This window comes from Punica granatum, chromosome 8 (genome assembly GCF_007655135.1).
Source record: "Punica granatum isolate Tunisia-2019 chromosome 8, ASM765513v2, whole genome shotgun sequence".
NCBI classification, from domain to species: Eukaryota; Viridiplantae; Streptophyta; class Magnoliopsida; order Myrtales; family Lythraceae; genus Punica; species Punica granatum.
Window position 1 is genome coordinate 9,235,168 of NC_045134.1, and position 15,889 is coordinate 9,251,056.

Genomic DNA, 15,889 nt, shown 5'->3' on the forward strand with positions numbered 1-15,889 from the left:
CATTGCACGGGTAGGATTAAAGCACCAGTTGTTAGGAAACATGGGATTTCATTATTCTGGCAGATCGACGTCTGCCGCGAACATGTATCTATAACAGTGCAACTGAGACCTTGTGAGTCTCACGCGGTATGATACTAGTGTTCAGACGTATCTTTCGTGCTAAAGAGGCATTTCTTAGATGTTGGATCGGTGATCATTCTTGTTAGTTGGCTGTTTGTCTTCATGGCTCCGTCAGTCTCGATTGAATTCTGCCTCGACTCTGGTGGCCCTATTGCACGGGTAACGGGCCCAACTCTGCCCTTGGCCCCTAGTGACTTGCTCGTAAAAGATGCTCCGCGACATTGCTAGGTATTAGTTAGCTGCTGCTTATGGTATGTTTTTGCCGCTAGAAACGGGAATGATATAGAACGTCTGATTAGAGAGGGGTCATGATTCGATTTGTCATTATTTATAATGAGTTTCTTCATTGTGCTCTAATGCCAAGCTATTGGATTTATTTTATTTTATTTATTTTCATTTTGTTTTTTTATGATTTCTTTATAATATTATGTGCGAATTATCTTTTGACTTTTCTCTAATCCTTTTTATAAAGAGAGGTATAAATTCAAGCTTATACCATATGTCAATGACCCATATGAAAACTTTGCGAGATCATGAGATAAGTCAATTTTACACCATGACAAAAGAGGTCCTTATTACCAAAATTTACGGAAAAGATATACTAAAGCGAGTTGGGAAAACCGATTATGGAGATCTCAAAAGACCGAGAAGCAATGTATATGTGCTTATTGACAAGTCAAAGTACTTACCTTTTCTTTTTTTTCAATGAGATTACAAGTGTTCTTAGTTTATTAATTAACACTAATCTTACAAGAGTTTGTGTTTAATTCTAGTTATGAGACGCTTTCAGTAAATTTCAAATCCCTATATTACAGGTAATCTGCCGTTGAACCATATCTTCATAATATTTTTAATGTAAATTTCAAACGTAAGAATAGGTCATAATCTCTTCAAACAAATGATAGTCAAAAGCAGTTCTTCACCTCAACTTTGGGGGTAAGTAACATTTGCCCCTGGTCTATTCAAATTTGCGGAGGGCCTCTGTCCTTTATGAAAATAAGAGTTTTACTCTCGCCTGGTCAATTTTCTGGTCAAAATGAGTTATGTGCTGTGCATGTGACATTTTTTATGGAAAAAACTGTCTTATGATATCATTAAAATTACACAGTACAAAGATGCGAGTATTACTTGTGAATAATAATTAACGAATAATAGATTCAGTGTAGTACAACACACTGATATTTGAAAGTCCAATGGGCATCGACTTATTCAGTTCGAGTCGAGTCTGCTCATACTGAAAGTAAAACTCTTAGCGTGACTTTTTTTCCATTAGAATATTCCAATCTCATATCATGCTTGAGGAGAACAAGTATTGAATCATTTAAACCGTGAAATTGGTTGTACATTAGCATTTTTTAGCAAATGATAATATAGGCCGTCTGTTGGCTGTTTTGACGACCCATGAAGTACTCAACTCCCCATTTGCTACTCATCTTCTACCCCCGAACTCAATACATTGGAGCCTAACTTCCACCTCTCCCTCCTCCTGATCTTCGTCTCCTTCGTTTCGGTCTCCCTTTTCGTCATCTTCTACTGTGAGTAGAAAAGTAGATTAAAATTACTAATACATGAGAATATTTATTTATTTTTCATCTCATCAAGAAATAGTGATCAAGAACTACTGTTTCAACAGCCATATCAGCAAACCACATACTATCACTTGATAATTTTTTAGGATGAAACTCATCACACTGACGAGATCATAATCGGCTTAACAAGAAGATCAACGATCTACAGTAAAGATTGATGTCGTACCTGCGAATATGAGGAAGACAATGAGAAGCCGCTGTGAGTAGAAGAGTTTGCCCATTGTTAACGGACTGATTCTTATCGTCTTCCCCCGATCGATGATTCGATAAGGATTTCGCTTTTCAATTCGGGTGACTTGTGAGGGAGATGCTAAATAATAAGTTAGGCGATCAAGGCCTCCAACTTCATTAGGAAGGAGCTTGGTGCCATCATCAAGCAGAGGAAGATAGACCTGCCAGAAGGGAAGACCACCCCTACCCAGGACAGGACATACTGTCACACATGCTCTTGGCCACTGATGAGGATGGGAAGCACATGAACGAGATGGACATCGCCGATAAGATCCTTGGGCTATTGATCGGAGGCCATGACACTGCTAGCGCCGCCCGCACATTCATTGTCAAGTACCTCGCCGAGCTCCCTCACATCTATAACGAAGTCTACAAAGGTAATCTTCTGTTCGATATGTCTTCTATTTATAGGCTTCTCTATAAGAATTTGTACCAATTCAGTTTCTAAAACGATTAGATAATAATATTGCAGAGCAAGTGGAATCGCTATCGCGAAAGCACCAGGCGAGCTACTGAACTGGGATGACATCCAGAAGATGAAATACTCATGGAACGTGGGCTGCGAAGTCATGAGGCTGGCGCTGCCTCTTCAGGGCGCTTTCCCATAAGCCATGACCGACTTCATCTACAACGGCTTATCCATCCCTAAGGGCTATTTGACGCTACCTAAAAATAGCAATCTCGGTTAATCTTTAATTATCAAAAAATAAGGAAGTAATTAACTTCACAGTTGCAAATGTACGATATATACCTGAGAGGGTAATAAGAACTGCCTCCGCTGATTAAACTAATGGAGTCTTTTAAACTTCGCATATCTCAGCTGGTGCCTTCAGACTAATTCCATTGATAAAGAACGATGAGTGCAAGCAAAAAGCTTGTAAAAGGCGCAGTCCGGGAATGGGGAGGTTGCACTATTTTGTCCCCAAGAACATCTCTCCAGCCACCACCAAGTGACAAATCCTTTCCATCTATCAGAAAATGAACGAAACAGTGATCAGATTGTTTCTTTGCACTAATCATCTGAACAGCATTGAACAAGGATATAAGCCGTACCTGAAAATGCTGATTTTCAAGATAAATTTGTCAAACGCTCTTCACATATGCTGAAGTTTGGAAGTTGATACAACAAGACAGCAATTCACCTCTCCCAATTTCAGAAACTTGGCTGGGAGATGATTAATGAGTTTGGGAAAAGATGATGGCAACATCTTCCAGGAAGTAACGTCCTGTTTTAAATTAGATGAAACAGGCCATAAGTCAGAAAACTTGCTATCTCGCTTGCTCTAACTAATCAAAAGGCGAACAATTCTTTTAACTTATCATTTGCAAACATACGATATATATACCTGGGAGTGGAATGAGAAAAGCTTCGATGATCATAGATAAGGAGACAGTGTCTCCTCTTGAGAAGAACTGAAACTCGAGGGCCACATTGCTCAGCAGTTTAAGAGCTCAGGACTGGAAGCAGGAAGCAGAGGAGGCCCTCCATATCATCTGCAGTTTGAATTTGCCCGAAATTTTTAAAGAAATGAAGGGAAACCAATTCAGCAAGAGAGATCTAAATCCAAATAACCAGTAATCTTTGGCGCAAAAATCATCTCTTCGAATTCATCCAGATTCCAGACTAGTATGACAGTGGAGATCAGAAATTCACGTGTAACAGTTTTCGACTGAGAAACACAAATAATTTGGACGATCAGAAAATTCACCAGCATTCTATCGGAGTCAGAGCTGAGGTCACTTCCTGGATTTGAGAAATCTTATGCCAGTCCTCTCCAGCATCACTTCCGCACCTCCCTCTTCCAGAAACTAGACTTGAGAAGATGAACTTGTGAGATTGTGATAAAACGATCTCGACAGGTTACAAGAATTAACTTCCTATTCAAAATTGATGCAATTGAGGGAAGATGAAACAAGCGATTAGTAAAAAAGAAAAACTTGCTAGCTCGCTTACTCTTCAACTATCGGAAGTAAAGCAGTCTTCGACTTTACATTGGAAAACATGTAATACATACCTCGAGTGGAGGGACTAAGAACAAGCTTCATTGACCAACGTAAAGGATTCTTCAACTTTCCCCTATGAGGAAAAGTGAACCTCGACGACCAAGATTCCTCAGCAGTATAAAAGCTTGAGCTAAATACTGGAAGTAGGTTGCAGAGAGGGAAGGCCCTTCATATTACCTGCAGATTGAGGTATGCCAGAGCTTCAGGAAAAAAGAAAATGAGAGGGAACTCTATTCGGCAACAGACATGTAATCCTAAAGTCATCTTGGATAATATACTCAGTTAGCAAATGGTAAGAGTCATCCAAACTAGCAGAAACAATGGAGGAAGAAATTTGATCAAATCTCAAAACGACGAGAATTTAGCACAGTTCATATATCTGGCAGTTTTCAACAAAACTACACAAGATTGCATAGAAGAGAATTTCAAATAGCACCCTTCCATCATCAGATGGCTGAGACTTTCAGGAATCGATCAAAACAATGAACATAGTGCAAACAAGTACTGATGAGAATAAGATGAGAATTGACATATATAGTGATGTTGTTACATGAGGGCATGGTGTATAAGGTCAGGAGAGATCTGATGGGTTTGGGCATGCTGGTGCATGCTTTCGAAAGTGGAGTATGAAAGTGGAGATCAGAAATTCACGCGTAACAGTTTTCCACTGAGAAACACAAATACTAATTACCACCGAACAAAGGGGTAAAAATAATAAGATCATTTCTTTGTACTGATCACTTGAACTCACAGAACGAAGAAATTTAATTGGAAGAAATTAGAGACAGCAAAAGCACAGGAAAGACAAAGGAAACCTAATTACATAAGCAGTAACATTTGGCAATATAAGATGAAGTGCTACGTGGACATGCTGATTTTTTAATGTAAAACATATCCAACCCTCTTCAAATATGACAAATTCGGAAGTTGATATATACTACAAAATCAGCAATTCACCAGTCCCTCTTTCAGAAACTCGACCGGGAAGATGAATTTGTGAGCTTGGGACGATATGATCTCGACAGCTGACAGGAAGTACCGTTCTGTTTAAATTTGATGCAGTTGAGAGAAGATGAAACAAGTCAGGAGTCAAAATAATGGCTATCTCACTTATTGTTTGCTATCCACAAATGTACGATATATACCTGGAGTGGAAGAAGAACAACCTTCATTGATCAAAGTAGAAGAGACTTTCAAAGGTTCCCCAGTCATTAAAGACTGGAACTCGATCGTCAGCGTCGCTCAGCTGTCTAAGAGCTTAAGCTAAGTACCGTGAAAGCAGGAAGCATATGAGGAGGCCCTTAACATTATCTGCAGATTGAGTTTACCAAATGTTTAGGAAAGACAAAGGAAACCTAATTACATAAGCAGTAACATTCGGCTCAAAAGTCGTCTCAGTGAATCCATTCCAGAAAAGTAGAAACATTGGACAGAAGTAATTCGCGTGCAACTCTTTTCAACTCAGAAATGCAGAGACTTTGGAAATCAGATGTGACAGGGAACAATAATCGCAGAGATCTACAGACAACAATTTGTACTCTCGATGGAAGCATTAATTAAACGGGTGAATTGTACAAAGACATGAGAAGCGTATTGACCTTTGATAAGATGGCCAGGAGTTTGAATGAACCAGACTAATTGTCTACATCTACATTCTGGATGTGAGAAATCTTAGGCCAATCCTCTCTGGTATTCCTTCTGCACCTTCTTGGCAGCTCCTTCCCGCAACCAAAAACAAGAAGTTGTTTGAGTGAGGTGAGATTGGGAAACCACTCAGGCAAAGCCTTCAGATTGCTGCAGTGATAGATTTTTAACTCTTCAAGGTTAGTGAGGTGCTGAATCCACCACGGGAGAGTCTTCATTTTAGGGATCGAGAAAAATATCAATTTCCGAAGTTTAGTGGGTTCGCCGGATTGCAAATTAGGCATGCCTTGTTGATTTCCTGACTCCCCTGAGAAGTCAAGCTGCGGACAGCCGCGTAGCTTCCCCTGAGAAGTCATGCCCTGCAGCTGCAGATTGTTCATGCCTTCACCAACACCGTCGTGACTATCTTCATCCATTGATAAATCAAGCTCTTCGCAGTTAGAAATTTCCAGCATCTCAAGGGATGGTAGGTATTGGAGGATTGCCCTTACAGGGAGAGCTTTCAGGCGATTGCATTCGCTGATTACAAGAGACTGGAGAGACGGGAGGGACCGAAACAACTCCACAGGGAAGTCCTCTGCATCCTCCATTCCACTGAAAATGATTTGCGTCAGCGTGGAGAGAGATTTAGAAGACACAGCGGTCATAGTCATCATCGATGGTGGAATTGGCGCTACAGTAAGGACGGGGGTTGGATCTTGGCTTAGAGATGCATCCCTCAGCAACATCTGTACCTGTTTATTCGTGGTTACCCCCAGTTGTCGTAGCTTTTGACCATGCGCGTAAGAGAATACTGGGCAATATTCTATGGAGACCTTGACCTTGTCAGAGAACGTGTGGAGCATTAATAACGAAGAAGAAGAAGAATGATCATCCGCCTCTCGTTCAATTCGGGTGCTCGTCCTCCTCTCCCATCCCCTGAATTTACGCAACCCCTCCAGCTCTATTTCTTCTAAGGATGGAAAGAAATTATTATTAGACTGTGGCATCCCACTCTCCTTGTCCTCCTGCCCACTACTCTCCCATAATTCGATGCTCTCCAAACTCCACATGAACTGCAAGGAGACTTTTTTCAGGAAAGGGAGCTGATCTAGAGGTGGTAGATGGCTGCATTTACCATTAAAGGAAATCTCAATCTGGACTAGTCTATGCAGTTGATAAACCCACGATGAAAGCCTAGCACCACTATATCCATATATACTCAATCCCTTCAGATCTGGATGGGGTCTCAGTCTCTCCAAAACCTCTTCTGAGTCTACTAAATCCCGCCATTCTAGTTTCAAAGATTGAAGAGCCAAGTTCTCTATTGAGGTACTCCCCACTCTATCCAAGCGTCGAATAGTCAGTTCTTTACTCCTCAATCCGGTAAGTCTACTTAACTCATTCAGCCTTGCAGCATTTCGGTTGTACCATTTCCCCCCAACCGCGAATACATCTAACGTTTGTAGACTAGTCAACTTCTCAATTCCTCTTGGCATATGTGTCAGATTACGACATCCACTCAGAATAAGCTGCCTTAGATTGACCAACTTTGTAATGCCTCTCGGTAATCTTTCTAGAGCCGAACATTCTCTGAGGTTGAGCGTCTCCAAATTGCACAACTTGCTTATGGAATTCGGAAGATACCTTAACTCATCATTAAATGAGAGATCAAGGCTTCTCAAATGCTTCAATTTACCAATCGAACTGGATATCTTTTCTACATTAGCAGAACGCAGACGTAGTGCCCGCAGATTTGTAAAACCAGAAACATCCAAATAACCATTCGCAATCTCCAGCTTTCCACCAATAAAAAGCACAGACCTTACTCTTCCATCCCTATGAAATCCATTCCACTTATAATCTCCCGCAGCAACTATAGATACATGACGAGTTCCTTCAGGGAAGGTTTTCACATTTGAGCTATCAATGGTGATGCAGTCATTTCCCGACACTGACTGTGCAAGGTCATGCATCAAATCATGCATTTTGCAGCTCACGATGCTGCCATACAGATCTTCCTCCACATCCTGGAAAAAGGATCTTGAAAGCAGCTCCATGAAATAATCTAGACCGACTTCTTCAATTGTTTGCCTGTTGCTTAGGGGTTTGATATATCCCTGTGCCATCCAAAGATGAATGAGCTCACGTTTTTCCAACTTGCAATCTTTCGGAAACAAGCTACAATAAGAAAAACACCGTTTCAAGTGTGACGGCAAAAAATTATAGCTTAGCTTAAGGGATGGCATGATGTCACCTTCTTCTTGATTTATTCTCGATAAATCATTATTCTTGAATTTCAACCAATCTTCTTCCGTATTTCTCGAGAATAATAACAGTCGCCCAATCGTTGTAATTGCGAGGGGAACTCCCGCACACTTCTTTAGAATTTCTTTTGCGATCGATTCTAAGTTTTCATTTCTCCACTCATGTTCTTGCTTCATTGCCATTCGCATTAGCAGAGAAAATGACTCATCCTCGGCTAAGCCACTCAATTTATGGGATCTTCCAGTCATAGTTCTGGCCACAAGAGGACTGCGAGTCGTCACCAATATTTTACTTCCTTTTGCACCGTTCTGAAGAAATGATTCGAGATTCAACCACTCGCGCCGATTCTCATTCCACACGTCATCTAACACGAGTAAATACTTTTTTCCATCGAGCACTTCCCCCAGCTTTCTTTGCAGCTCATCCATGTTGGTGAGCTTTGCAAGTACCTTTTCCAGAATCTGATCCCGTGACATTTTCATCATATCATCCTTTCCATCGAGCTCTTCTCCAAGCAAGTTTCTCAATTCATTCATGTTGAGGCTAGCAATGCATTCTCGTACTATCTTCCCCAGAATATCCTTCACGTCAAAATTGGTCGACACACAAACCCAAAGCTTCAACTCGAAGTACTCCTTCACGCTATCATTATTGAATACGAGTCTTGCCAGTGTCGTTTTCCCTAGGCCGCCAAAACCCACTATTGGGAGGACGGAAACATTCTCCTCAAAATCAGGATTAAGTAAGAACTCGATAACTTCCTTCTTGTCCGTGTCTCTTCCAATCACATATGGTTGTGGCTCATAGGGATAAGTTTCTCGCGTGACCCGGTTCTCCACCAAACTCACAAGGTTACTGCTTTCCGCGAGCTGAAAACGGACCCTATCATTCGAAATGGCGTCGATCCTCTCCCTGATATCCTTGACTCGATGAGCCATCTTATCGGCATAAACGAGTTGGTTAGAAGAGGAGAAGAAAAAACCGACCTCATTCAGGATCCGATTACCTCCTCCCACCACGCCACGACGACGCAACACTTCAGTGGAGAAATCATCCAGCAGGTCATCAGCATCGTAAAGCACATCTTCCAGCTTCTTGAGCCAGTCCTTCAAGTCTGCAGCCTGGACTTGTCTCCTCTCAGCCTCACAAAGCAGGGCAGCAATAGCAGAGACAGAACTCTGGAGTTTCTGGAGCTCAACTTTGACACCACGCGCTAGTCCGATCTCCTGGGAGACGAGGGAAAGGAGATGTCCGGTGATGGACTCCACAACGGGCCCGAGAATCAGTTCAGCCATAGTCGCTGCCTACAGATTGATAATCAATGGAAGAATTAAAGACGGAATGAGAGAAACTTGAACTAGATAGCTAGATCTCTCAATACTGGTAAAGAAGACGACTGCAGGGAGAAACTTGAACAAGCTAGATCTGATCTCGATAATGGTACCACTCAATAATAAATATTACATTATGATGATATGTTGATGATGATGGGAAAAAGGGAGACAGGAAGAACCTTTCATGACCTTTGACTAGTCCCTTCCATTTTGTCTTGTCGGTCTAAATCATGTGATCCTTGATAGACTCTAATTGGATCGCTTTTTCGTGTAGTCGTTACTAAAACATTTATTAGTTTTTGCTAACATGCATAGCACGTATTCCCATCAAACTATGGTGGACTGTGGTTTTTATTGTTTCTTATTTATTTTTTGCTCAAGAGGTTAATTTTCTTATGATCTTATCAAGTTCCTCGTTGTAATGCAGGCTCCAGTCATCCTATATATTTTATGTAAATTCTTAATTAAGTAAACTAATGTTGGAAGTAATCGGAAGAACTTTTTTTTCTATCTAGATGATATATATTTTTTGTTCAATTTAAAATTTAAAATCACTAAATCTTTCTTCATACATATGTCACTAAGAAATAGTCACGCTACTTTCTTACAGCTGGTAATTTCTTCATTGGAAAAAAATTTAATTGCTATGTATTGTAAAGTTTGCATATATACATACAATGCATATATAAGTAAAGAGACCTAATATAATTCTAATGAAAATAATTTCTCATCTTAATTATATTACCTCTACGTTAATATAATCCAAGTCTATTCAAGTCGCATGTACTTTTTTTTCCAGTTACAAAAAGAGGCTCATGTATTTAGTAGAAAGAAATGAAAAACCTAATAAAGAAGTACCGATAGTCCATACTATGATAATCAAATCTGAAATCTCTAGGCTATCAAGTGATGGCATATGCCACTATCTTACATCCCCGTCTCTCGCTATGTCACATATATTAGGATAATAATAAAAATGTTCTTTCTCTCCTTTCTCTATTTCACTATTTTGCAAATAATAGAAATGAGGCCGGATTACTTACCTCTATTATTCCCGAATTGTCAACTCACAGACGAAGATTCGGATGAGGAAATAAACCTGTAATCGAAGTATAGGGTCACTGCTAATATTCAACTTCTAATGTAGCATATGGTTCAAAAACTCCTCGAAGTCGAAAAGACTAAAATACCCCTATTTGCCGGTAAAGGGTCATAACTCCATTTGGACTGTTTAGCATGTTAGAAAACATAATTTATCAAAATTCAGCACTTTTTAAAATCAATATTATGGTTCAAGATCCAAATTTTCGAAAAATTAGTATTTTCAACTTAAAATCCCGAAACAGACTTAATCGATACCAACACAAGCGCATCTCTAACCCAACAATTCTTTTATAATTTTCTAAAAATAAAAGCAGAAAACCTAAGTGTATATTTAAGCTCTCATGAGGCCCAAAAACCCGACAATTGCATTTATTTCCAAAATACCTTAAAATTTTATATTTTCAGAAAATCCCATAAAATTACAGGAAATATGAAATTGAAATACAAATTTGTACTTGCAAAAATCATTGAAATCAGACATCGGTAAGCGTTAAATGGGCCTCCCAAAGTTGTTGTGCATCACTAGAACGGGTAATCCAGAACTGCCTGTCAGGCCAACAACGGAAGAGTGCTTCTATGTCAACAAAAGTTGGATTACTGCATTTTAGGTGTCTAAGAAATCTCCAAACAACACGGTACAGATCAGAATCAAAAGAATTCCAAAAGACGAAGAGAACAGATCAGAAAACTGACTCAAAGATCACTTTTTATCATGTTTGTAGAAACTTGAAAACAGAATATCTTCCAAACGATTCAACCGAATTTGGTTCTGTAAAATCCTATAGTATTATAGTGATCAATACAATGAAAGCATCGAGAAATTTGGGTCAATAAAGGTTCCTATGAAGAGTTGCCATTAACGACCCTAAGAGCTTTATCTCTCAGGCCTAGGTAAACCAAAACAAGAACGATGCAAATAACTCAGAAATGATACCAAGAACTTACTGAATAGTATGAAAACAACGTTATTGTGATCGTGCAGCCTCTGCCTTACGATCTACGCTTCCGCTTCGGCGGTCCTCTGTCTCAAGTACGTCCAAGTCCCTCAATCTCCTCTCTCTCTCTCTCTCTCTCTCTGCTGTGGGGAATGGTAGAAGAAGACGAACAGGTCAGAGAAATGCAATTGGTCCTTTAATAATATTTATTGCTAATATTAATAATATCATGTTGATGAAGAAGATGAGAGGAAGATGGGAGTGAGTCAACAGCAGCCTTTCATGACTTTTCTTTGACCGTTCCCATTACACATATAAACACTTAACTGAATATTATTACAGCATTCCAATCCTTTCCACTCAATAAATCAGTTTCCAGCCAAACTAAGGTCGATTGAGGTTTTTATATTTTGCTCGAGAGGTTAATTTGCTCATTATCGCCTCAAGCTCCTCATTGTAGGCTCAAATCATCCTATATCTTTTGCTAAGTTATTTTGCAATACTATTGAAACTTATATTTATAATAGTATTTATTAAAGAGGGAAAATATAATTATCCAAATATTTATAACATGTTAATGAACTCCGAAAGAGAGTTTTGGACGCACATAATTTGACTGCTTCAACCAATTGAAAAATATTCTAAAGAAAGCAGTTTTAATTTTCATAAGGAGGAGCACAAATTAGAATCTCAATAAGTACAATTGTTAGGCTTAATTTTCTGAAATTATGAAAGGAATATCTTCAGCGAATTTTTTATCATCTAAATGAAAAAAAGACCATGAGATAGAGAAAAAGTAAAGAAAAACAGAACTAATTAGTGGAGGATTAGTTGCGTTTATATATACATCATAACCTTTAATTATGTAAACTGACCTTTTGACTATTCCGTCCAATTAGTAGCGGATGAGAGCGGCCCACTGCATTTTGTCCTATTGGTAGAAATGTATAAACGCGTCCAATTATTGGAGGATTAGTTCAGTTTATATATACATCGTAAACTTTAATTATGTCCAATTAGTAGCCGATGAGAGCGGCAAACTACAATTTTGTCCTATTGGTATAAAACACAGATATAAACGTGTCTCGTTTTCAACCAGAAGTACATACAATAATTGGACAACTTTTTCATATGATCGATGTAAAAAACAATCGTTTCGAGTGAAACATAGGTCAATCGAGTTTTTTTTGCCCCCGATAAGTCAATTGAGATTCTCATCTTTAGCTCAAGAGGTTAATCCGCATATTGTCGTATCAAGTTCATCACTGTAGGATCAAACTATCCTAATAGATTTCGCTATTACTCTGCATGATTTACAGGAAAATAAGTTAATTTTCAATATAATTGTGATTATAATTTATATGGAAAGATCTAATTGTCTACGTTGATGTTGATTTAGGGGGGACATTAAGACCTGCATGCGGTGGAGCTGCTTTCAAAGGTATACCATGTGGAGAGTGAAGGGCTTGATAATCTGCGGTAAGGCGGGTCATTGACTGGAGAATTGTAAGGAAGGTCAAGATAATCCATATGCAGGAGCCCGCAAACAAGGGGGGGCGAGAGTGTCATTACGCACTATGAGCGAACAAATAAGGTCATTCTCATCATCCTCCCTCTCTATTTTATGCCATATTCCACTTGATCGTATGGGAAAATAGATCTCGGAAGAGTCGATTTGTTTTAGGTGGCAATGCGCATATGTTGTCTTCGGAATTTGGCATATATGGTGAAAATATTTAAATATATAGCTTTTATTTTAGAGGTTGAAGTACTGCTTAGAAATGTTTGAACATTTTACCATCCGAAGATCAAGAGATCAAACCGTAAAACATCATCTCGCTGTCTTTCCTATGAGCCTTTTTTGTATTCGGCAAGCCCTTAAAGGTGCCCACGACGACCTTATATTTGAATTTCATTGCTTCAATTTGTTTAAAAGAACAAGAGTATGTGCACAAGAAGAGGAAAGCTAGTGACCTTGGCTTGTAGATCCTCAGCAACGTTGCTAAGGTACTACTTAGCTGCCATCTATGATACGTCCTTTGCCTTTGTAGAGACGAATGATCTAAAATATCCGATTAGAGATGGGTTACCATTGTTGATGTTTCATTCCCCGTGGCATTGGAGATAGTAGTAGGGGTTCAAGTCATTCTTTATTATGAGTTTCTTGATTGTTTATGGTTTGACTTAGACAGTACGGGATTAATTAATGCAGTTATTTCTCCTTTTCTACGAGATATGCGGGAGCAATTAAGGAGACCGGTACACTGACATTTCGTTCCTGGTCTGTCAATAAGTTTTTTACTTTTTTCATCTTATAATGTACTGTTATACAATCAACATTCATGATTGAAGAAGAAAGAGAATACTGGGAAATAAATCTCTTCTTATCATGCAAAGAATTGTTAAATTCCATATATGCAGATATTCGGCCACTATTGTACAATGAGTGTAGACATGCCCCGTTTACTTTTAGAAAATTGATTTCCATTTCTCTTCTATATTTATTTCTCGATGAAAAATGTAAAAATATTTTTACTAATGCTAAGTTAGAAAATTTTCTAATATGAGAATAGTTGGAGTAATTACCATAAAAAGATGATATGAAATAAATTTATCAATGAAAAAAGTCAATAGAGAAGGAAAGCTATTAATTATAATTTAGAAAAGGAAATAATAGACAAATGAAAAACTAAAGAACTAAAAAAAAAAGAGCTTCTCTAATCTACATACAATTTGGAATAACGGAGAAGAAAATTTTCTTAGAAAAATTAATTCAATTTAATATAGTAAATAAATTTTTTGCAATTTTTCATGTTTAAAAAATTTTCCTATAAAATTAAAAAATTCTCCAAAAGTAAACAGGTTAGAGTCTACTCAATCTATTAGCTTAGCTAGGACTAATGTCATATGCCTGTGGGCTTCGTCCTGGCAAAGAAGTATTTCTGGTAGGATTGGAACCCTATGTTGTACCATAGATACTATGCCGTGCCACACCCTCGTGATTTATTTAACATTTATTGCAAAAACGTAGGTTAGATCATAATCTCTTCAAACAAATGAATTGACGGAAGTTCGTTTCTCTATAAAACAATGAATTATTATCATTGATAATTGAGGTGAAATACTGAGCATTAAAGCTGGCCCCCGGTGATCTTCGGCGGTTTTGGCAACGTATTGCAGCAATAGTGCTCTGGGTCGACACAGGCTTCATTGATGGTCTCGCCATACGTATCGAGTCAGCGGTGAACACATGTGAAGTCTGAGCAAGGAGAGATCTGAAGAAGCGGGAATGCGATTTCTATTGCCTCTCCAAGCATAGTACCTAAAAATAAAATAAAATAAAATAATTCATTAAATTGGATTAATCCCATTGGGCTTTTGTATACCTAGGTGCACACCGGAAAAAAAAATAAAGGATTTAAAAGCCAATTAAGTAATTAATTAACTTCATTATTGATATAACAGCATAGTAAAAGAATAAAAGAATAAATAAATCATACCGCATGAGAGAAGAAGCAAAACAACTGCAAATGAAAGAGAGAAGGCTGAGCCGATCTTCATATTTACAATCAAGATCAAAATTGTACTGGCACCGATATTTTGAATATAAAATTTGCCAAGATGATGTATAAATTATACACGACATATATATATATATATATATATACACACATATAAATGAAAGGCGTTTGGTATGAGGTTTGGGAATCTGATTTTGATGGTCCACTATATTACCATGTTTGGTTGAAACAAATTAATGGTAATATGGATTTCTAAGTTAGTCAAAATTTTCACTCTGTTGGTAATCTATTTTCCAAGCTAAGAGGTGTCTATCTACATTACCAAAAGAACACATTTTTGCTATGTTACTAATATTTTTTACGATGTGAACTATAGTATTCGAAAGTTCAATTGGATCCCACTAATTCAGTCGAGTCGGGTCGGTACACTAAAAAGTAAAACTCTCCCAACGTGGATTTTCTACATTTACAAGAATTCGAATCCAAGACTTTTCTTAAGCAGAACAAGCGTCGAACCACTCGAATCAATCTATTTTGGTTATATTACCAATACTTGTACTTCCCAGTAATGTATAACATCACCAATCCATGCCAAATATGGTAATAAACATTACTTGTAATTTTAAAAGTGAGAATATATCTCAGTGAAAATCTAAATTAACAATAATCTCAAATTATAACCCTAAACGCAACCATACGAGGCACCAATATCCTAAATTACTACAGATTATGATATGATGAACCCCATTTATGATCCATTACATGAATGGGGGATATGATCTTTCTTTATATATAAATACAAATTAGGCACCCTGTCAGTTAGTGCAAATTAATAAAAGATCTTTCTTTATATATAAATGGGGGATATAAATACAAATCTTTCTTTTTATGTAATGCAAATTAATAAATACATAAATGGGGATATGATCTTTCCTTATATATAAATGCAAATTAATGTATATATATGAGGCACCCTGTCCGTTAATAAAAGATTTACTAATAGACGAACCCCGTTTATGATCTTTCTTTATATATAATTACCACCTTTGTTACCCGTGCAATACACTGGTTATTGTTTAGAGTGAATATTTTTAGATGAATTTTTAAATATTTTGACACCACAATTAAAATTTTCATTAAATTATATATATTCTTAAATT

The 15,889-nt window shown here is 37.9% G+C and overlaps 1 protein-coding gene across 6 annotated transcripts; it reads right to left on the reverse strand.

Moving 5' to 3' along the window:
• Positions 1–1,349: 1,349 nt before the first annotated feature.
• On the reverse strand, positions 1,350–11,409 carry LOC116189317 (putative disease resistance protein RGA1). 6 transcript variants are annotated; one of them, XM_031518938.1, is made up of 13 exons: positions 11,219–11,409; positions 10,360–10,819; positions 10,213–10,268; positions 5,543–9,139; positions 5,090–5,255; positions 4,902–4,987; positions 3,956–4,121; positions 3,650–3,749; positions 3,287–3,434; positions 2,994–3,166; positions 2,692–2,908; positions 1,876–2,606; positions 1,350–1,653 (listed from the first exon to the last, which is right to left on the reverse strand). In XM_031518938.1, the coding sequence occupies exon 4, from the start codon at positions 9,128–9,130 to the stop codon at positions 5,579–5,581; it is 3,552 nt and encodes a 1,183-aa protein (XP_031374798.1). In that variant the 5' UTR covers positions 9,131–9,139; positions 10,213–10,268; positions 10,360–10,819; positions 11,219–11,409; the 3' UTR covers positions 1,350–1,653; positions 1,876–2,606; positions 2,692–2,908; positions 2,994–3,166; positions 3,287–3,434; positions 3,650–3,749; positions 3,956–4,121; positions 4,902–4,987; positions 5,090–5,255; positions 5,543–5,578. The 6 variants fall into 6 exon arrangements, with proteins under 6 accessions (XP_031374798.1, XP_031374800.1, XP_031374794.1 ...); XM_031518940.1 differs by lacking the exon at positions 10,360–10,819 and having other exon boundaries at positions 1,350–1,650; positions 11,219–11,408; XM_031518934.1 differs by lacking the exon at positions 10,360–10,819 and having other exon boundaries at positions 11,219–11,408.
• Positions 11,410–15,889: the final 4,480 nt, after the last annotated feature.